The 22,308-nt window shown below is 46.3% G+C and overlaps 1 protein-coding gene across 5 annotated transcripts in view; it reads left to right on the top strand.

Annotated features, from left to right (window-relative positions):
• The window catches only part of rassf4a (Ras association domain family member 4a), a 101,691-nt gene that overhangs the window by 61,511 nt on the left and 17,872 nt on the right, over positions 1–22,308 (top strand). For 4 of the 5 annotated variants that reach the window (XM_069885317.1, XM_069885315.1, XM_069885313.1 and 1 more), the window contains one exon: positions 2,656–2,731. In XM_069885317.1, the coding sequence (XP_069741418.1) occupies positions 2,669–2,731 (63 nt within the window). In that variant the 5' untranslated portion in view covers positions 2,656–2,668. Of the gene's footprint in view, positions 1–486; positions 574–2,655; positions 2,732–22,308 lie in introns of all 5 variants that reach the window. The other variant, XM_069885316.1, reaches the window with a different exon arrangement.

The raw sequence follows: 22,308 nt of genomic DNA, 5'->3' as shown, positions 1-22,308 counted from the left end.
AGGTGTTAGCCACCAACATCTGATCTCCACTTTCACTTCCAGACACTCTCCACCGCCTGGAGAAGTCATGACCACAGTTTGTTTACACAGTGACTGGCTGCAGTTTCAATCCTTGACATTGTGACTACAGCTGTCGAGCTATCAGATTGGATGGAAGGTCCTCGATGCCATATCTGGCCAATGTTCCACTGGAAAAGCTTGTCTGGAAATGTAGCCTCTGGCATTTTGTGGAAATGTCACCTTCAGTAACACAACTCTAGCTGGTCAGATTTAAAATGAGTACAAGTAATGGTTAAGAATGAAAAGTGTTAAAGATGAAGGTTCTGGAATGGCCCATCCATGATTCAGCAAGGTCATGGCTGCTCCTTCCCCACCTCACCCATTCATCCCCAGTCCATACTGTGACCATACACTTATCTCTCGTCCTCACTGCTGGCAACTCTCGGAGAATTTCTGATTTATATCTTCTCTATCTTCATGGTCCAGTCTGGGAAGGAGGGACCAGTTACCTCAGTAATTCCATGGATTTTCCACTCACAAACTCTCCACCACCAGAGGAAGATAAAATGGCAGGTGTTGTATCTCTGAACTTTGCACTTTGAACTTTGAGATGTGTGTTCACCCAGTCACAGGGAGGGGTGTGTTCACTGGTCACGGGGAAGTGCAGATTACTTGGCCATGGGGAGGAGTGTCCTGGTCATGGGGTGGTGTGTGTTCACTGGTCATGGGGATGGGGGAAGTGCATGTTACTTGGCCACAGGGAATTGTGTTCACTGGCCACGGGGAGGTGTGTTCAACGGCCATGGAGAGGTGTGTCCTGGTCACGGGGAGGTGTGTCCTGGACACGGGGAAAGTACATGTTACCTGGTCACGGGGATGTGTGTCACTGGCCATGGGGAGGTGTATCCTGGTCATGGGGAGATGTGTCCTGGTCACGGGGAGGTGTGTATTCACTGGTCACGGGGGAAGTGCATATTACTTGGCCACCAGCCATGGGAGGTGTGTCCTGGTCACAGGAAGGTGCGTGTTCACCCGGTCACAGGGAGATGCGTGTTCACTGGTCATGGGGGAAGTGCATGTTACTTGGCCATGGGGAGTTATGTTCACTGGCCACGGGGAGGTGTGTTTACCAGCCACAGGGAGATGTGTCACAGGGAGGTGTGTGTTCACCCGGTCACGGGGAGGTGTGTGTTCACCCGGTCACGGGGAAGTGCGTGTTCACCCGGTCACGGGGAGGTGTGTATTCACTGGTCACGGGGGAAGTGCATGTTACTTGGCCACGGGGAGTTGTGTTCACTGGCCACGGGGAGGTGTGTTCACCAGCCACAGGGAGATGTGTCCTGGTCACAGGGAGGTGCATGTTCACCCGGTCACAGGGAGGTGCGTGTTCACCCGGTCACAGGGAGGTGTGTGTTCACTGGTCATGGGGGTGCATGTTACTTGGCCATGGGGAGGTGTGTCCTGGTCATGGGGAGGTGTGTGTTCACTGGTCATGGGGATGGGAGAAGTGCATGTTACTTGGCCATGGGGAGTTGTGTTCACTGGCCACGGGGAGGTGTGTCCTGGTCATGGGGAGGTGTGTGTTCACCCGGTCACAGGGAGGTGTGTGTTCACTGGTCATGGGGAAGTGCATGTTACTTGGCCATGGGGAGGTGTGTCCTGGTCATGGGGAGGTGCGTGTTCACCCGGTCACAGGGAGGTGTTCACCCAGCTACAGGGAGGTGTGTGTTCACTTGGCCACGGGGAGGTGTGTGTTCACTGGTCACGGGGGAAGTGCATGTTACTTGACCATGGGGAGGTGTGTCACCAGCCATGGGGAGATGTGTGTTCACTGGTCATGGGGGAAGTGCATGTTACTTGGACACGAGGATGTGTGTCACCAGCCACAGGGTGGTGTGTTCCCTGCTGGCCAATTGTCTAAAGCTCCATCACTGACAAGAGCCTCATTGCAAGAACACCAAGGCCAATTTATTTTTCCTGCTTTACTCTGGAGTTGTCTTCTCCTTTGCCTCAGCCTCAATTATCCCCTGTAACTGGCCACTTTGCATTCCCTCTCGCCGAGCACTTCATCCAGTCATTCAGCCTCTCCCAGTGACCATTCTGCAGTCTCAGGTGGCCAGAATACCCCAACATAAAGCCGCCTAAAATACCTGAATGCGGCTGTTGGGAGGCCACCTGAAAGCGGAGAACCCTGACCCGAGGAGTACTTACCCAACCCTCCTCAGATAGGTGTATTCTCTGCTTCTGAGCACTTTGCCTAGGCACCTGAAAGTGGGCAGGACTATGGCCACAGTCAACAGGAGCCAGCATTTGCTCCACGGTGCCTCTCCCTGCTGCAGATCTTTGGTTCCAGGACAGCACCTTCAGCGCTGCCACCTGAATGTCACTTCGCGCACATCCGCAGCCGGCTCCGGAGCAGCATTCTCCCAACTATTCCACCTGAAAGTGGTTTCTGACTGTGCGTCTATGTGTTTCATTAGGTTGTACTTGAGCAGTCGGATGACAATAATCTTGACTTGATGTTCTGCAGTGCCTTGATGTTAAGGCCAGTGAAGGTCTGTCAGGTGCCTGGGACAGGAGTTCCTGTCAGCTGACAAGTTTGCTCATTGATAGCGTTAACATTTAATCATGCACCTGTTCTCTTCATGTGTCCAGGTCTGAACTGTTAATGTTTCTGAAGACCTACAACTGCTACCAAGAAGGAAAAAGTTTCCAGTTGAGGCACAGAGAGGTAGGACTTCCAATGCCTTCATTCCCACACCAAGTCCTGGGCAACATGTGGTGACTGTCATGTGTCGGGCAAGGATCTGTGGGAATGGTTTCAAAGCTTCTCTGATGACAATAATTGGAAATTGGTTCCTCTCTCAGCTTACCCCTTTGCTGGTTTTACCAAGAGATTGCTAAAATAAGGATGTTCTTCCAAGTAAAGTGACTTTTTTTTCTCTGAAGCTGGTGAACTATTCTTCAAAGGGCAATGGAAGCAGAATCTCTGAGCGTTTTAAGGCAGAGGTTGAATTTTCACCAGCAATGGTGTGGAAGGTTCCGAAATGCAAGTTGAAATTAGTTTATTGTCATATACATAAGTACAATGTACAGATGTTCCAGAATTCTGACTGGTTGCAGCCACACAGGATCATATGAGTGGCAGAGAGGATCACTGGAGTTTCCCTCCCGCCTCACTGACGTGATCTACTGAGATCATTGTCTGAAGAGGGTGTGCAAAATCATTGAGGACCCCTTCCACCCTGCATGCAGCATCTTTCAGCTGCACCCATCAGAAAAAAGATACAGGAGTATCAGAGCCAGCACCGCCAGGGTGAGGAACAGCTTCTTCCTAGGGGCTGTGAGAATGTTGAACGACCAAAGGAACTGCTTGCACTCACCCTCCGAGACACTTGTTTGTACATGACCATGTTTATTTAATTGTTTTCATAGATAACATACTTGTCCTGCGTGTGTATAGTTTGTTTGTATGTGTGTTACGTCTGGATGTGTGCCTGCGTGTTTTGCACTGAGGACCAGAGAACGCTGTTTCGTCGGGTTGTACTTGTACAATCAGATGACAATAGACTTGACTTGATATGTGTGCAATACATCAATGAAAACAATGTTCCATGAGGCTGAAAAAGGGATAATGAATATAAAAAGTTAAATAAATAATCACTGTAATGACTACTGTCTATAAAAGCCGCTTGGAGGCTAAGTGAGGCTCTTGTTTGTGATGCATTTTGATTGATTCAGTCCAGATGAGTTTTAAGTGGTTTATTTATTAACACACAAAAGACATGTAGTGATCTATAATAACGTAACATTCCAATAATAACGAATCTTGTAGCAATCTTTAATGTTCTATGAAACATCTATTAATAATGATCCATGGTAACGGTCAACAAAAAATATATGAGCTTCACTCACCCTCCTAGTCTTTAACCGGCCGCACCCATTGATGGACTAACTGGTCTGTGTAATTGCCCCCAAGCACCTCGCATGCACCAGCTGTAAAACCACAGCTCACACACGGATGCAACATGGCAATGGAAAATGGCAGGGCTGACCTCGGCGCTGCCAAAGCCCGCAACTAACCCAAGAAAGGTAGGTAGCGCACTTTTGGCTCCTACAATCACTGTTGTACCTGGTGCAAAAAGAAAGGTGATGTTTTACTAGTGCAGACAGATCATTTGGGTTAGGGTGGTTGAGGACTAGTTCAAGAGCTTGACAGGTGTTGAGAAAGAGAAAATTGTTCACGAGCCAGAGGTGTTGCTCCTTCTGTACCTTCTTCCTGAAGGGAGCAACGAGATGAGGTCATGATGGGGTTCATTTGTGATTTTAGCTGCCCTCTTGAGGCACCACCTTCAGTGGAGGGAGACATGTGTCTGTGATATCACCTGTCTGCAGCCTCCTGCATTCCTGGGCACTCGAGTTTACCAAACAAGGCCATATTGCAACCAGTCAGTATACTTTGCCCAGTGCACCAGTAGAAAGTTTGACGGAGGATTCCAGAACGTGCTGAATCTCCTCAGACTTTTTTCTTCCATAGTCGAGGCATTGGTGTGCCTCCTTCACAGTTGTCCCGATGTGGTGGGACTGGGCAGGGATGTGGAGTTGAGGTGACAACAAACCTGCCACTTCCCTTCTATCTTGTGAGAGGCCAAATTCTGCTTCTAATTCATGTGGTCACTTTATTCCCAAAGACAAATATGTAATTCTGAAAAGATTTTTTTATTGTTGAAATCCCTGAAACAAATCAGATTGAAATGTCTCGTATTACACTTGACAATTGCAGAAGGCCCACAGGAAGGAATGAGTTCATAGTGTTAAGTTATGCACAGGTTGGAGCGTCTGAAAAGTCAGAGAGAAATAATGTTGTTTGATCATGTGGTTTCTTGGAAATGTGCTGTGTCACTGGCTGCACTTAATTCTTAGAATCTCAAGAGTTAGAATGAAACTAAAGGCTTCATATACTGTAAATATGAATTGGTGATGAAAGTTCATTGACCAAAACATTAATTTGATTCCTCTCTCTGCAGCTACAAGCTGTTTAATACTAGATCTGGAATGGCCTTGACTGACTTTTATGGTTTTATGGGTGCATGACATTTTCCCTCAAACACCCCATATCAGGTCTGCAAACAGACATGTGGCAAAGCAATAGAATTCCAAAATCCGTATGACCCAAGAATCCAGACTTTGCAAGCACTCTCAAACTTTTTAAATTCAGTGGCTTCTCTGTGCATGTGTAAACACCACATTTTTTATATTTCTTCAAACCTACTTGTTTTGGTTAATGAAGCGTGCTGAATTTGCTAATGAATAAACTATCAACATTTTACCTGTTCATCTCTTCTTTATTCCTCCTGAAATTTGAATTTTAAAAGTACTGTCCAAGGATTTGGAAAATCCGCACTGACCCAATCCCAGAGCAGCCCGGACTTTTGGACTTCGACTTCTACTCCATGTCTTAACACAAGGTTCTACCCTCACTTTCCCAGTAGGTGAAGAACCTCTGACCTGAAACTCTAACTCTTTTTTTCTCCCCACCAATGCTGCTTGAACTGCTGAGAACCCTTGACATTTTGTGTCTTTATTGCAGATTAACATGTTCATTTGCAGAATTTTAGTTCCCCTTTGAGCCAGGAGAGGATGATCTTCAAGTTCATTGTTAAAATGTCTATGTAGAAAAGCTGTGAGGTGGGATTTCCAGAGGGTGCTGGGTTGGTTATTTTTGTGAGGTTCTTTCTCTTTTGTCTCACCCACACTGGGGTGAGACACCTTCAAATCAGAAGGTGTGAATGTGAATTCCAGAGCAAAGGACCTTGGCCACTCTAGGCACGTTGACTAGTGTTGAGGCAAAGGGTGTGGTAGAAGAGTGCTTGTGTTCCTGGTGACTGAGCGCTGGAGGAGGTTGCAGAGAGAAGACATGAAGCCATTTAAATGGAAATGGGGTGAAGGAAAGTGATATGGGGAGAAGGCTCAAGAAGAATAAGGACATTGAAGAAATTAAAGAGGATCAGTCATTGTGCAGAAGTCAAGAGAGGAAAGGAAATAAAATTTGAGACAATGTTAGAAAAGAGGCGATAGGGAAGGAACCACGAGTAAAAAATCGCAAATGCCAGAAATATTCACGTTAGACAACAATGGGAGAGAAAGTGGTAGAATGAGCATGTCCAGTTGATGAGCTCTCCTGATAGGAGAAACCTTGAACCTGTTTCCTCTGCACGGACGTCACCTGTCCTGCTGAGTGCCTCCAGAATGTTCTGTTTCCTGCATCCAGTTTTTTTTGCATTTGAAACAAGGTGATGGGAAGGAAGTGGGAGGGAGTATCAGAGGACGCAGAGCTGTGTGTGATCGATGCATCACATGACCACTGTGGCTGTTTGGGCAAGTTGCAGGTAACAGAGCTGGCACGGTAAGCGTAGAGGTTAGCGTGATGCTATTACCAGCGACCAGGGATCGAATCCTGCACTGTCTGTAAGGAAAGTCTCCCCGTGTCTGCGTGGGTTTCCTCCAGGAGCTCTAGTTTCCCCCCACTGTTCAAAATGTATGGGGATTGTAGGTCAATTGGGATGTAAATGGGTGGCATGGGTTAAATGGCCAGAATCAGCTTCCATTGTGCAGTAAATAAAATTTAAAGGAAGGAAACCTTGGTACGGGCAACAAGGAGCAGAGTCTTTGTTTCTGAGTGAAGGAATATTCTGGAAAGGTGATTGTTGAGAGAAAGGAAGCAATGGTTTGCTGACATCTGCTTCAATGATATTAGCCTGGTGAGCATTAAAACCAAAGAAACTGTTCCAATTGGTGTTCAGCTGTAGGCGAACCCAGTTGGCAAAAGTATTGTGTGGGTTTTCTAGACTAAACTATAATTTTTCAAAGTTTTGATAAGAATATAATCAGATGGAACAATTGGAGAGTTGTTTTCAGCAGAATGGTTGGTTCTCCAACAGGCGACTGACTTGCAGGTTTCCCCATGTGTAATTTAAAGTTATCATTCTCTTTCATCACATCTCAAAAGATTTCCATGTCCATTCAGAAAAATCACCACTTTGCAACTTTAAGAGTTGAACTGTCTAAATTTACTTTCATAGCTTTACAGTTTTAGGAAACGAAGTGGGTTGCACAAGAGGATATTGCAGATATCCAACCACATTTCCACCCAGATCATGGCATTGAAAATAAAAACAGAAGTGACTTGAGATATATTCCATCTTGTGAGTGGGAAACAGAAGTCACCAAAGGAAATGGAATTGCATTGCTAGTGTTTCTATTTCTGCAGATAATGAAAGAATAATCACATGTACATTACATATTCCCTTCCACTACCTTCTCACCATGCTGTAGGTTTCATCGACCTTAATAATGGCCCTAAGTTTAACACCACCCAAATGGATTGCAATGGGTATTGGCCACTTCTGTACCAGTCAGTGCAACTTTTGCAGGCCCATGCTTGAGTAATCCACGAGGGGCCACCTGTAGCAGGTGCCTGAGTGATCCATTGGGCAAACCTGTGATTTACAGCCACCTGCAGCAAGTTTTTTTTTTTTTTTTAATTTTTTTATTTTTCACACCATAAATCACAATAGCCATGATATACACTTTTTCTTTTCCACACATTTACAGTGACTTTTCACCTGCAGCAAGTTCATGTCTGAGTGAACCCCCAGGGGCTAACCTATGTGTTATGGCCACCTGCAGAAAGTCCATGCCTGAGTGATCCCCTAGGAGCTGACCTGTGTCTTATGGCCACTTGTGGCTCCGAACAGGCACTGACTGTAACGGGCCAACTGAGAGACAGCAGACTGTCTCCAAGATCTCACGGTGATGTCATGGTAGAAGGGGTGGATGGGGAGAGAGAAAAATCCAACACCATATTCCCAACAAAAAGGGCCAGGTTGTTGCTTGGATGTGGTAATGCAAGTGTTAGCTGGTGTGCTGAGCTCCAACACACAATATGGCATCAGAATTAATTTCTGAAAACTGGCAGCACAGAGTTACTGCCCTTGCACTGACTAGCTCCAACATAACTTCTTCACAACGCAGGAGGTGTCAGTTTGAAATCCGTGACAGACGTACACACTGCATATTGACCACAAGGACTTCAACAGATTAATCAGCCAACAAAGTCAGCGTAGCACTGAGCACAATGTTAATCTGCGCCAGCAACCTGGGGTCAAATCCCCCACTGGGGTGGAAATGGTGAAGATTTTTCCAATGGAGAGACCTGTTGCACTTTGGTCCAAGAGAACACAACTCGTCATCACTTCGGCCCTGCTCTTTGAGGATATTCCTCTGATATTTATTATGCCCACTGAATCCCACAGCTATCTGAACTGGACCTCCCCCACCCTATCCATTGACCCCTTTCTCTCAGCATCTCTGCTGCATCTCCGAGGATATGTCCTGGGGCCTCCATGTCGATACAATCACAAAGAAGGCTCGCCAGCGGCTACATTTTGTGAGGAGTTTGAAAGATTTGGAAGGTCACCAAAGACTTGCATTCTGACAGGTTGCATCACTGTCTGGTACGGAGGTGGCAATGTGCACAGGGCAGGAAAGGACTACAGAGAGTTGTGAATTTGGCCAGTGCCATAATGGACATCAGACTTCACTCCATCGAGGTCATCTGTACTCCAGGACTCCCCCCCCCCCCCCACCCAGGCCATGCCCTCTTCTCTCTGCTACCATCGGAAAGGAGGTACAGGAGCCTGAAGATGAGTACTCTGTGGCACAAGGTCAGCTTATTTCCCCCCGCACCCCACCCCCACCATCAGATTTCTGAACAGACATAGAAATATTGAAAATTAGGTGCAGGATTCAGCCATTTGGCCCTTCAAGCCTACACCGCCATTCAATATGATCATGGCTGATCTGTACCCGGTTCCTGCCTTCTCCCCATACCCCTTGATCCCCTTAGCCACAAGGGCCAAATCTAACCTACTCTTAAATATTTACAAGGAATTTGCCTCAACTACTTCCTGTGGCAAAGGATTCCACAGATCCGCCCTGAGAGAATAAATTTTTCCTCATCTCAGTCCTAAACAACTTCCTCCTTATCCTTAAACTGTGACCCCCTGGTTCTGGTTTTTTCTAGCATTGGAAACAACCTTCCTGCATCTAGTCTGTCTAAACCCTTAAGAATTTTATACGTTTCTATAAGATCCCCCCCTCAATCTTCTAAATTCCAGAGAATACAAGCCTAGTCTATCCAACTTTTCTTCATATACAAATCCTTCCATCCCTGTCTCACTTTTACTTTTTGCACTAATATACTTATTTTTAAATATACATTTTATAGCAATATTTTCATCTGTGATGTCACAAACCAATGAATTTCATGGCGTGTTCATGACAATTAATTCTGATTGGAATCTGTTCTCAAGACAAGGCTTCTAACTGTGTGACATCTGAAATGTCATCCTTCAGGGAACGTGGCTCCCTCTCTGTTGTGTTGAATGGAGCCTTCATCTACATCTCCATTTCCCACACATACTCTCACCCTACTATCCCTCAGGTAGAACAGAGGCAGACTTCCCTTGGCCCTTACCTTTCACTCACCAGTCTTCACCAACGACGACGTGATCTCACTGCCAGCCAGATTAGGCGACTACTTTATTGTCGCGTGCTATTCCTCGACCCATTCCCACACTGACTGTTAGTGAGCAATGAGTTCCCATCAGGCTTCCATGCCTCCTTCCCATGGTTCCACCAATCTCGTCCTTCAGAAGCTGATCCCACCTTCACTCTCCATTTTCCTGTTGGCTTCATGTGCCTTTGTCTTTCCACCTTCCACTCTCCTACCTCTGATTCCCAACCCCAACCATCCCACTCCCCCACCTTGCTCCATTCGTCCATCATCCTGCATCCCTCCTGGCTCCACCCCTCCCACTCCCCTAGCTGGCTCCATCTGTTCATCATCCTGCATCCCCACCTAGGTCCACCAATCACCTACTGGCCTCACTGCCCCCCATCCCCTGCCAATTTAACACTGCCTGTCCTCTTCTTTCTCGGTCCTCAAACAGGCTTTGACCTAAATGTTGACTGTTTTCCCTCCACGGAGGTGTCTGACCTGCTGAGTTTCACCAGCAGGTTTGTGTTTACTTTGCTCTAGATTCTGGTATCTATGAACTCTTGTGTCTCCAGAAGATTTATAAGCATACTTTGAAGTAAAATGTGTTGTTGCCAATTCACCATGAGATGAACTCCACAAACCAGTCATTTAGGAAAACACTGTTAGCGGAAGAGGGATGTTTAATCATTTCAAGATTCAATTTATTGTCATGTAATAAAGTCAGTGCAATATTACATGGGATTTGTTTTTGTCTGCCGTGAAGCAGACAGATTCACCATCCGCATAAATTGCCTGAAGCTCCTCTTACAGTCAGAGAAAGAGAAGCAAATAGAGCTTCCCCCCAGAGTCCCCAAGTGTCCGCGGATTCACCTCCAGCACTCCCGGAGCCCCCACAACCGTAAGAGTCCTATCCAAACCATTGCTCCAAATCCAAACCTCCAACACAATGAGGAATCCTTCATCACCCTCTCACATCCCAGTTCCGACATTTCTTCACCCTCGTCCTTGGAAGGTGCCGTGTCAACCAGCTCTGCACAAGACATTCTTAAAGGGATGCTTCTTATTGGAGCCCATGCATTTTGCAATTTGATGCTTTTAGGCAAAAGTCCAATTCCCTCTATTTAATTAACATGAAAAGGATTTGCCTCCCAATCCCCAGCTTTACTTCGTAAACCTGATCTGCAAGATCAAAATGGAGGATTCTGCTCACTTTTGTTTGCCCTTATTTACATTTTTGAAGTTCACTGCTTCATACTCTTGGAAACTTGGCAGGCTGTAGGGGTCTTGCAAGGGGCAGCCAAGGCCTCAACTTTTCAATCAGCTTTCTGAGTGGCCACACAGTGTCTTGGCTGCTCCAAATATCCGGTTCTGAACACACTGAACTGTCAGGATTTTCCATGTATTTATGAAACCTGTGGTTTCAAGACAAAGTCCAACCTTCGGCACGCATCTGTGCTGTAGCCAGTAACTGAATTAATGCAAAGGAATACACAGAATTCACAGGTATCAACCTAAATCTGCACTGATTTAATCAGAAAATGACAAGTTATTGATTCTTCAGACATAGAACTGGAGCATTGGTATTTGTGCAATATTCAATAAGCAAAATGGGATGATGTTTCTGTAAAAGAATGCTTCATTTTGAGCTGCTAAGCTGTTGGTTGATTGGAGGGTATGAGTTATGGAGAGAATGAACAAACTTGGGTTCCTTTTTCTGGACCATCAGAGGCTGAAGGAAGAGCTGATAGAGGTTTAGAAAACTGAGAGGTTTTGGTAGTCTTTTTCCCCGACAGAATGTCAAACACTGGAGTGCATGGCCTTGATGGGGGTGGTGGGGTGGGGAGGTAAGGCTTTCACAGAGTGGTAGGTGCCTGGAATGGACTGCAGAATGAGTGGTGTAAGCAGGGAAGGCACAACTTCAAGACTGAAGGTAGCCCATTTAAAACAGAGATGCGGAAGAATTTCTTTAGCCAGGGAGTGGAGAACCTCTGGAATTTCCTGCCATGGGCAACTGAGGAGACCAAGTCATTGCATTTAAGGCAGAGATTGATAGGAATCTGAACAGTCAGGGTACCCAAGGTTATGGGGAGAAAGCTGGGAGTGGGGTTGAGTGGGAGAATAGATTAGCTCATGATGGAATGGCAGGGCAGACTTGATGGGCTAAATCACACATGTCAAACTCTGGCCCGCGGGCCAAATTATATAATTATATTTGGCCCGCAAGATCATTTCAAAAATGTATTAGAGGTGGCCCGCTGGCCGCCGCGCCAGTGTAGCGCATGCACAGTAATACAACAAATCCCAGAATGCATTGGCGTCAGCCCGCTAATCGCCCCCACCTCCTCTGTTTACGTTGCAGGGTCTCACCGTGGACTCTGGTTTTGGGGCCTGGCCGGTGTCAGGGGAAGCCAAGGCCGCTTCCCAGCGCCCGGAACCGGAGGCCTCGGGCCTGATCTCGCCAGGACGACTCGCGACTCACGGTGACGGGGCCGCTGATCCGCCGAGATGCCGCCTTGCAGCAAGAGCCGATGCCCCTGCACTGTCGTTGTCCAACCCGATCACAGGCAAACCCCGCCCTCCCGCACACAGGCCTGAGTAAGGATTATGAACTTTAATCTCAGGATAAAACGATCTTCCAATAGTTCCATGTCACAGTGATAAATATATTCCTGGTTAAAAATGGTCCTGCACCTGGATACAAGCTCATTAGGCATAAAACTTGAAAAGTGTGTAAATCAAAGGATATCTGTACCAATGGAAAAAGGGCATGGCAAATAACCCTGCTAGAATTCATGCCCACAATCAGTCACCCATTTGATTGTTTCAGGAATCATGTTATTCTCCCACATTCTCAATAGCCCTCAGATTTTACTATTCGACAGCACACTAGCAACATTTGACAAATCCTCTATAGAGAAATATTATTTATTGAATATTTTATTTCTCATTTGTTAATGCTTCTGGAAAGAGTTTATCCAAAACTATTATTAAACATTTATTTTAATAAGAAAAAGTTTAACATTACATATGTTGAAAGAAGAGAAAACATGCAGATGTTGTTGAAAATTTTCAATAAGTATTTAGTTCGGCCCTCGACTTAGTCCAAGTTTTTAATTTTGGCCCTCCGTGAATTTGAGTTTGACACCCCTGGGCTAAATGGTATCTTATGGTCTCATGGAATGGAACGGCACAGATTAAATGAATTGAATTGATATCATGATTAGTACAGGAATAGAGGGCTGAAGGGTCTGATCCTCTGCTGGGCTATCTACCCTCAAATGTGTTTCTAAATTACAGCCCATTAACCTACAACCCTGGTCATTTTGAACGGTGGGAGGAAGCCGAGCCCCTGGGGAAAACCCACGGAGACACAGGAAGAACGTACAAACTCCTTGCAGACAGTGTGGGATTTGAACCCTGGTCGCTGGTGCTGTAACAGTGTTGCACTGACTGCTTCATCCTAAAATAAGTTTTTTTTTAAATTCTGTGCAAAGAGGGATTTATTTAATGGTCAAGGTTAATGCCATTTCAAGAGATCATTGCCCCAAGAGAGTAAACTAGTGAGAGTGTTGCCGAGAGGCCTGTGATGCCTATGTTGCCCAAGGGGCCAGTGACGTCTGTGGTGCCCACATTAAGTCATGCTCTGTGTTGAGGGCAGTTAATCTCAGATATTCGAGAAATAAATATTGGCCATCACACAGGGATGTGTTGGCCCATGGGTCTTGTACCTTCACCAGCAGATTCAGGTTTTTTGTCACAGTACATACATGACATCACATACAACCCTGAGATTCTTTCTCCTGTGTGCCAGTAAGAATTTCCACTTCTTGAGTGTGCAAAAAACATCTGCACACATCATACACATGTAAACAAATGTTATCAACTGACTGCAAAACAGGGAGGGTAATAAAAAACAACAAAGTTCAAAAGTCAGAGTCCTTAAACGAGTCCCTGATTGAGTTTGCGGTTGAGGAGTCTGGTGGAGGGGTAGTAGCTGTTCCTGAACCTGGTAATGCGAGTCTAGTGGCACTGATACCTCTTTCCTGATGGCAGCAGCGAGAACAGAGCATGCACTGGGTGGTGTGGATCTTCAATGATTGCTGTTGCTCTCCGACGGCAGCGTTCCCTGTAGATGTTCTCAATGGTGGGGAGGGTTTTGCCTGTGATGTCCTGAGATGTGCCCACTACCTTTTGCAGGACTTTAGGGTCAGGGCTATTGGTGTCCCCGTACCAGACCATGATACAGCCAGTCAGCACACTTTCCACCATATCTCTGTAGGAATTTGCCAGGGTTTCCGATGTCATACCAAACCTACTGAGGAAGTAGAGGTGCTGATGTCTTCACGATGCCATTAGTGTATTGGTCCAGGAAAAATCCTCCAAGATAGTGACTCCCAGAACATATATTTGTTCACTCTCTTCACCTCTGATCCACCAATGATCACTGGATCGTAACCTCTGGCTTTCCCTTCCTGAAGTCAACAATCAGCTTTAATGACATTAAGTGCGAGGTTACTTGCTCCCTCAATGTTGCTTGGTCCCTCAGCCTAGATCTACAAAGTTTTCAGTGTAGGGTCTGAGTCCCTGAGATGTCCACTTACCACAGCCCAGGAAAATAGGCTGGTTCTCAGGCTCTTGAACCTTCCTGTACTGCTCCAACCACAGAGCTACTTCAAGACCATCAAAGATCACTCTGCACTACTGACGCAGCACATGAATAGACTTAATTGTTGTTGGTTAAGTACCTGGGAAACTGCAGCAAGTAAAACAATAATTGCATCTGTACATTGTACATATCTAAATGACAATAATCTCTTCATTCTTTCAAAAGGATTGGGTAGGTATCTCCTGAGATTGTGATTCAAGAGTTCTCATCCAAAACTTTCCTGCAGCCAACCATGTCTCGCTGTAGTTCTCATGTTTTCAGAAGCCAGAGGTTCAGATTTGGAATACGCTGCTGTTTGGGCCAGCTTCCCAGACCATCATTTTGGAGGCAGTTGATTTGAGGCTGCGCAGGAAGATTCAGTGGGAACTTCCAAAATGAATTTGGGTAAAGTCCCAAATGCATGGGACAGGGGAGGATACAAAGATAAATTCTGAATCTCAGCAGAAGACAGACATGTTTGTTCAGTGTGAGATATGAAAAATGCTGTGATTGAAATTTCATGTCTGAAGCAGTGTGTCACACTTGAAACTACATTGCAAAACACTTTAAACAGAGATTATGTAATTCTTTTCAGTGAAGAGACTTACATATTGCATAGGAACTTGATGTCTGCATTTCCTTTTGCCCACATTAAATCATTGGTCGTCCATCTTATAAAGTTTGACTTCCACATAATAGAAATAATAATAAAATAGTTGTGTTGGCCAAGCAATGTACCAGATCTTATAGAGTGAAAATGATAGTTATTTTCTGTGGGGTTATTCAAATCTGGTTTACATTAGTGTTTATAACTCAATGAAGTGACCTTACTTTCTTGCCACTGCATTGTGGTGCATTAGCTACTAATTTTAAAAAATTGTAGTTTGAGGATCCTTTCACTTATAACCATCCAAACCTGGACATTAAAGTTCAATAAAATGTTACTTATTATTGAATGAAAAAGATCAATGGTGCAAGATTCCTGATTTCCTCCAATCCACCTCTTTGCTCAACAGCTCGCTCTGGCCTTAAGATGCTTCTGAAACCCCACCCCTTTTGGTTTGACCATCTAGAAGTTACAGATCTTTTTATACATAGTCCCCTCATTTCAAGGCACCATAATGTTTGAGATATCTGGCTTCACAGGTGTTTGTGAGTACTCGGGTGTGTTTAAACACTTCATTGGTGCAGGTAGAAGAGAGCTAGGCTTGTTTCTATGCTTTTGATCAACTGCAGTGGCCATTTTTCAACATGACGACCAGAGTGGTGCCGAATGAAAGTCAAAGAAGCCATTATGAGGCTGAAAAATAAGAATAAGATAAAAGATATCGCCCAAACCTTGGGATTACCAAAATGGTTAGTTTGGAACATGATTAAGAAGAAAGTGCATACCAGTGAGCTCAGTAATCGCAAAGGTATTCCAAGGAAAACTCCATTGCTGATAACAGAAGAATTCTCATCATAATGAAGAAAAATCCCCAAGCATCTGTACAACAGATCAGAAACACTCTTCAGGAGGCAGGTGTGGATGAATGACCACTGTCTGTGGAGGACCATGAACAGAAATACAGAAGCTTCATTGCAAAATGCAAACCACTATGTTAGCCACAGAAACAAGATGGCCAGATAACAGTTTGCCAAGAGGTATTTTAAAGAGCCTGCAGAATTCCAGATAAAAAAAAGTCTTGTGGACAGATGCGACTGAGATCAACCTGTATCAGAGTGAAGACAAGAGCAAAGTGTGGAGGCATAAAGGAACTGCCCAAGATCCAAAACTTACCACCTCATTTGTGAAACCTGGTGGTGAGAGTATTATGGCCTGGGCACGTAGAGCCACCACAGGTAACGGTGCCCTTGTCGCGGCGGCTACACTGCTCCTACAATAACACGTGCAACCAGTCGGGTTGAGCTCAGTGAGCAGACTAGTTTATTGCATGCTGCTGGGCTGCACTTATACTCCCAGCCCGGACCTGGCTGAGAACCGCGCTGGTGGGCGCTGATATCATCCAGGTGTCATGTGGACCCCAAGCGCAGGTTTCTGAGCCCCGAGCTGGAAGGAAGGGAAACCCCCGATGGCACCAATTTGACTGGCTGCCCCGCTGCGTGGCTTACAAGCAGGGCCAGTTTGCTTGCCTTGTGGTGAGCTGCCACACAGCCCCTCCCCCCCCAAACCAGCACCAATGTCCTTTTTTGCCTGGCGGCCTCGCTTCTTGGGCTGGGCAATGACCACTGGCTCGGTGGGATCGAGGTGCACTGGCTTCAGCCTGTCCATGGTAAACAGCTCATGCCTGCCACCCAAGTCCAGCGTGAACGTCAAGCCAGAACGCTGTATAACTCAGTACAGCCCCTCGAACGGTCGCTGCAGATGTGCCGTGGTCTGGCCCTGCTGAATAAAAATGAACTCCGCAGAAAGCAGCTCGCCAGTCGGGCTGGTCCCATGCCTGGGTGGCGGTGGGGGTTTGAAGGAGTCTAAGCGTGCCCTGAGGTGAGGAAGTAGTGGAACACCCCATGGTGCGGCAAGGCAGTGTAGAACTGTGGCTTGAGGAGTGTCGGGAACTCGTCCAGATTCTGCTGGAACTCGTCTCTGGGCATGTTGATTGTAGCTATCTGCGGTTGCTTCGAGCGGGAGGCGTCGAGGCAAATGGCCTGGAAGGTACGGGCGTCCACCAGGTGCCTACCTCGAATGTCCACCAGAAGCCTGTGTGCGAGGAGGAAGTCTGCACCCAGGATGGCAGTCGGGAGGGACGAGACGGCGAACCTCCACGCGAAATTCTGTTGGCCGATCTGGAAGTGGCCTGTCTTGTCTCCATATGTCCGGATTGTCATTGCGTTGGCCACACAGAGGGGAGGTCCATGAGTTTGGTTCCTGGATTCAATGGCCGTGGCCGGTATGACGCTGATCTGGGCTCCAGTGTCAACGAGGAACTGCCGGCCACTGACTGAGTCCCGCAGGTAGAGAAGGCTATGTCCTTGGCCAGCTGCCACAGCCATTAACAGCGGCCAGCCTGGTCATTTCCCTGGAACGATCAAGGCCGACGACACTCCCGAGCCTTGGCTCCCCAGCGCTGGTGTTAGAAGCTGAGGCCTGAAGTGGATGCTGTGGCCTTGGTTATGCTCGGGGGCCCCTGCAGGGGCCGGGTGCTCTACCACAGCGCTAAGGGCAGGCTTGGCATGGTCGTGCCCGTGCCTCATGACCTGCTGGACCACTGTGCCTTCCAAGAATTGTGTGAGCCATAGATCTTGGGCCTTCCCTGAACCAGCAACCATCAGATGTCCCCAGGCATATGTTTGAGGAAGATGCGCTCGAAAAGTGGGCAGTTGGTGTTCTCACCCATGAGCACGAGCATCTCGTCCATCAGTTCCATCGGGGACCTGTCCCCCAGGGCATCGAGGTGCAGCACCCGAGTGGCACGCTGGTGTCTGGATAGTCCAAGGGACACGGTAAGCACTTGCTTAATGGTCTTGTACTTGTCCTCGGCAGGTGGGTGCTGAACAAGGTGCAGCACGCGTCTGGCGGTGGTCTGGTCCAGGGCAGCGACCACATGGTACAATTTGGTTGTGTCGGAAGAAATCTGGCGGAGGTGAAACTGAGCCTCTGCTTGGACGAACCAGGTCTCCAGCTCCTGAACCCAGAATTCAGGCAGTTTCACGGCTATAGCGCTGATCCCAGGCTCGCTCATGATGGGTTCAAAGACATTTGAACCAGTCGGGGTCACCAATTGTAGCGGCAGCTACACCTGCTCCTGCAAAAACACGTGCAACCAGTCGGGTTGAGCTCAGTGAGCAGACTAGTTTATTGCAGGCTGCTGGGCTGCACTCATACTCCCAGCCCGGACCTGGCTGAGAACTGCGCTGGTGGGCGCTGACATCATCCGGGCGTCACGTGGTCCCAAAGTGCAGGTTTCTGAGTCCCGAGCTGGAAGGAAGGGAAACCCCTGACGGCGCCATTTTGGCTGGTTGCCCTGCTACGTGGATTACAAGCGGGGCTGGTTCGCCTGCCTTATGGTGAGCCGCCACACCCTTAACTTTGTTGATGATGTAACTACTGATGTAACTACTGATGTAACTACTGATGGCAGTGGTAAAATGGATTTTGAGGTGTATAGAAACATTTGAGTTGCTCAAGTTTGAGCAAACGCCTCCAAACTCATTGGACAGCACTTCATCCTACAGCAAATGATCCCAAACATACTGTTGAGCAACAATGGAGTTGTACAAAGCTAAAAACTGGAAATTCTGGAATGGCCAAGTCAGTCACCTGATCTAAATCTATACAAATAATTCTGAATAAAATCTAGAATGTGCATTTTAATTACATGTGAATTGTTTGATTACAAATTTAAAACTGCGAAACACAGGGGCAAATAAAGATACATAACCAACATTTTATGTTTGAGCCCTTCATTAATTTTCATAATTTCCGCCCTGCCTCCATTTTGCTCAAACGATGAAGACCTCAAGCCCAGAACATCGGTTAGGTATCTTTATCTTTGCTACGTAAAGTTCACTGACCTCCTGAGTTTCTCTAGCATTGTGTTTGTCTGCAGAGAGAATATTTGTTAGTGTTTCACCAAAAAGATTTATTCTGTTTCTGTATCTTTAGATCAGTGGTTCTCAACCTTTTTCTTCCCATTCACATCGCACTTTATGAAATCCCTATGCCATCACTGCTCTATGATTAGTAAGGGGTTGCTTAAGATGGTATATGGGCAGAAAAAAGTTTGAAAACCACTGTTTTAGTCGTCCCTCATTGACTCGTTATGTGCACGATTTCAGAACTCCAAAGGAAATGGGCCAATGACAATTTTTCTCAAGCAAAATATTTCAGTAACAATTGGGTCTAGATCAGTGATTCTCAACCTTCCCTTCCCACTCACATTCCACCTTATTGCAATCCCTGACTAATCACAGAGCACCGATGGCATAGGGATTACTTAAAGTGAGATGTGAGTGGAAAGAGAAAGGTTGAGAACCACTGCCTTAGATGCTCCTCGACCGTCTGACTATTTCTAACATTTTCTGTTTTGGAATCCGATCTCTAGCATATGCAGATCTGCTTGTTTCTAAGCTGCAGAACTGTTGTAAATGTGGAGAATGGGGAGAGCAAATTAAAATGAGTGGTGCAAGGCTCCTGTAACAACTCTGGTCCCTCTTGCAGAGTGAAACACTAAAGCCTGCAGATGCTGTGATTGCTGTAAAAACACCCGGAAATGCTGGTGGAACTCAGCCGGTCTTTACTCAGAGGTAAAGATATCTTACCGAGATTTCGGGCCTGAGCCGCCTTCAAGGTATAAGCAAAAAACAGGAAGGTGACAGAACAAAGACTGAAGACTGGCCAGGGGAGGGGTCCAGACCAACAAAAGGTGTCAATTGGATATGATAAGAGGAAAGGTGAGAATTGATTATGTCTCTGAAAGGAGACAAAGGGAAAAGGGGCGAGAAAGACAGTTGGGGAAAGGCGACAGGAGTAATAAGAAGGGAGGGGTAACGGAAACTGGAGAAGTGTATGTTAACACCATCTGGTTAGAAGGTGCCCAGTCGGAAGAAGTGTTGTTGTACCTCTAATTTGCAGGTGGTCTCAGACTGACAGTGGATGAGACCACGGACAAACATGTCAACAAGAGAATGGAATTGAAATGGGTGGCCACTGGGAGAGATCCCTGCTATTGCAGCGGACAGAGCTGAAGTTTCTGTTCCACTTACCCAGCCTAGACTTCCTCTTTGTTTGTCTGAGAATCTTTCTCACAATGCGAGGAATTGTTGAGCAGACCAAACACAGTGCGATCTACTGAAAATGGAAGGAGTTTTTAAATTCCAGCCCATCCCTTTTTTCAGGTAATCTTTTTGAGAATGTTCCTCCATAGGAGCAAATAAGCTTCGTTCAATGCTGATGTTTGTGCATTTTAAAACATTGCCAGCTCAGGACAATTGAAGCTCTTTGGAATGTTTTTATAAAGTCCCTCTCTCCCCTAGGATGAGATTCATAGCCAAAAGCATTAAAGTTCCCAGAAACCAAGCTGGCTGGAATTTTTTGATTGGAATCTTACTGACCCTAATGTTGAGGATCAGTAATATGGTGCACATGGTGCCAGGAAATACCAGCTCCTAATCCGCTGCTCAGTCATCTGCCTCGGAAGCTTCCTTGCAGACCAGTACTGCCCTTTGCTTTACACTTGCAGTTGAGTGAATTCCAGCTGCCCCATCCCATGGTAAATTCCACAGCAATTTTATTTTAAATTTAGAAATACAGCACAGGAAAAGGCCTTTCTGGCCCCATGCTGCCCAAATACACCCATGTGACCAATTGACCTGCTACCCCAGATATCTGGAATGTGGGAGGAATCCGGAGCACCCAGAGGAAATCCATGCTGACATGGGGAGAACACACAAACTCCAGACAGCGCAGGATTCACACCCATGAAACTGGTGCTGTAACAGTGTTGCGCCAACTGCGCATGGTTTACGGTTGTCTGGTGCTCTATGTGAACACAACACTCTTCAAATACTGGTGGAACTCAGAGAATCCTGATCTAAAGACAAAATGTATCTTGTGCTGTTTCAATTGTTTCTGGGAGGAATGTGGAAGTTGCTATAGAAATGCAAGCCTTTCTTGTTGCCACAAATGTAAAAAAAATTCTTATGCAGAAATAACCTACAATGTAATATTCGTTGTACATTTGTGGGAGCCCTGATATGGTAGAGGCAGCGAATGTTGAGTCCTCGGCATTGTTTGTCCTAATCCCTCAGCTCTAACCTGCCAGGGATCCCAGTGTGTCCCCACTAAAACTGAATTTGATCACAATTTTGAATTATGTTCCATTAACCCCTAACTTTTCACTGATCTGAAAGTTTCTCTTCTCACTTGGTGAAACCTCCAGACAGAAGAGCAAATGGCTGGAACTTGTGGTGTTACTATCAGTCAAACTGGAGATCTTTGAACCAAATGTAGGCAGGCAACACACGCCCAGTAGATGTAATGTACTATAAAACCACTCAGTATCCTGCACCTATGGGAATTGGTAGATGCCGGTTGTGAACTTTCTGGTTGCTTGAGATTGCATGTTGCATGATTAGGGAAATAACCGCGATTTTTTTTCTTTCAGTAGCTTGAATTACGGATAATGGGGATTTTACTGTATTCATGTTTCTAAAGGACATTTGAAGAGGTGTCAAACAGGAGGTTGGTGCACAGTATCAGGTGGAAATGTAGATTGATTTTGGAGCAGATGAGTCTGTCATATGGGGATGGATGGAACTGTCTGAGCGCTCCAGAGTTCACAAAAATGAGAGGTGAACTCATTGAAATGTTTAAAATTCCAAGGAGGGTTGACACAAAGAGGAAGCGTCCACTATCCGAGGAGTCTAGAACAAAGGCTCAGTCTCAGAACGAAGGATGGGCCATTTAGGACTGAACAAATGTCTTGGACTCCAACTCAGGCAACTATTTACAGCAGCTCAGGCTGAGAATTTGGTCAGCACGGACAAGTAGGGCTGAAGGGACTGTATAACTCCATGACAATGATTACATTAAAACAGAGATCTTGTGTTGTGTGTGACGTCTACTCTGTTGCCCAGACTCGTCTTCCCTACTCCCCTCTTGTGTGGCTGAACAATGTTCGGCAGTGATGTTCACCATTGCTGCTCCTTTGGTCCTTTTGCTGAACTTCCTGTGTATTAATGAATCTGGATCTGTCCAGCATTGCTGGGAGATGGACAACATGGTCCGCATGCAGGCCGACACACAGTGACACCTTCAGTCTGAGAGTTTTGCTGTTGAGGGACAGGGAACTGGCAGCCAGCACTGTCACCGCTCCCCACCAGAGAGTCCTGATCATCGTCATCACAGCACAGACCACACATGGTCAGGGACTTGCTCTTCCACAGTATGACAGCTGAGCTATGAGCCTCTCGCTGTTCTGAGAGAGATGGTGATTAATCGGAGAGGATATGGGAATGGCACGTTATGACTATCTTTGAATCATTTGTTGGCAAGCTTTCAGTGTTCATTGAATCAGTCAGCTAATATGTGGTTAAAAAGGTTTTGTGTTTTAATTCCACCAGAAGAGAAAGTTTCAAAGGTAGTACATTTGTCGGGACTGGA

This window comes from Narcine bancroftii, chromosome 6 (assembly GCF_036971445.1).
Source record: "Narcine bancroftii isolate sNarBan1 chromosome 6, sNarBan1.hap1, whole genome shotgun sequence".
In the NCBI taxonomy this organism is placed as follows: domain Eukaryota; kingdom Metazoa; phylum Chordata; class Chondrichthyes; order Torpediniformes; family Narcinidae; genus Narcine; species Narcine bancroftii.
Note: the sequence above shows the minus strand (reverse complement) of the source record. Positions and strands in the feature narration are given on the sequence as shown.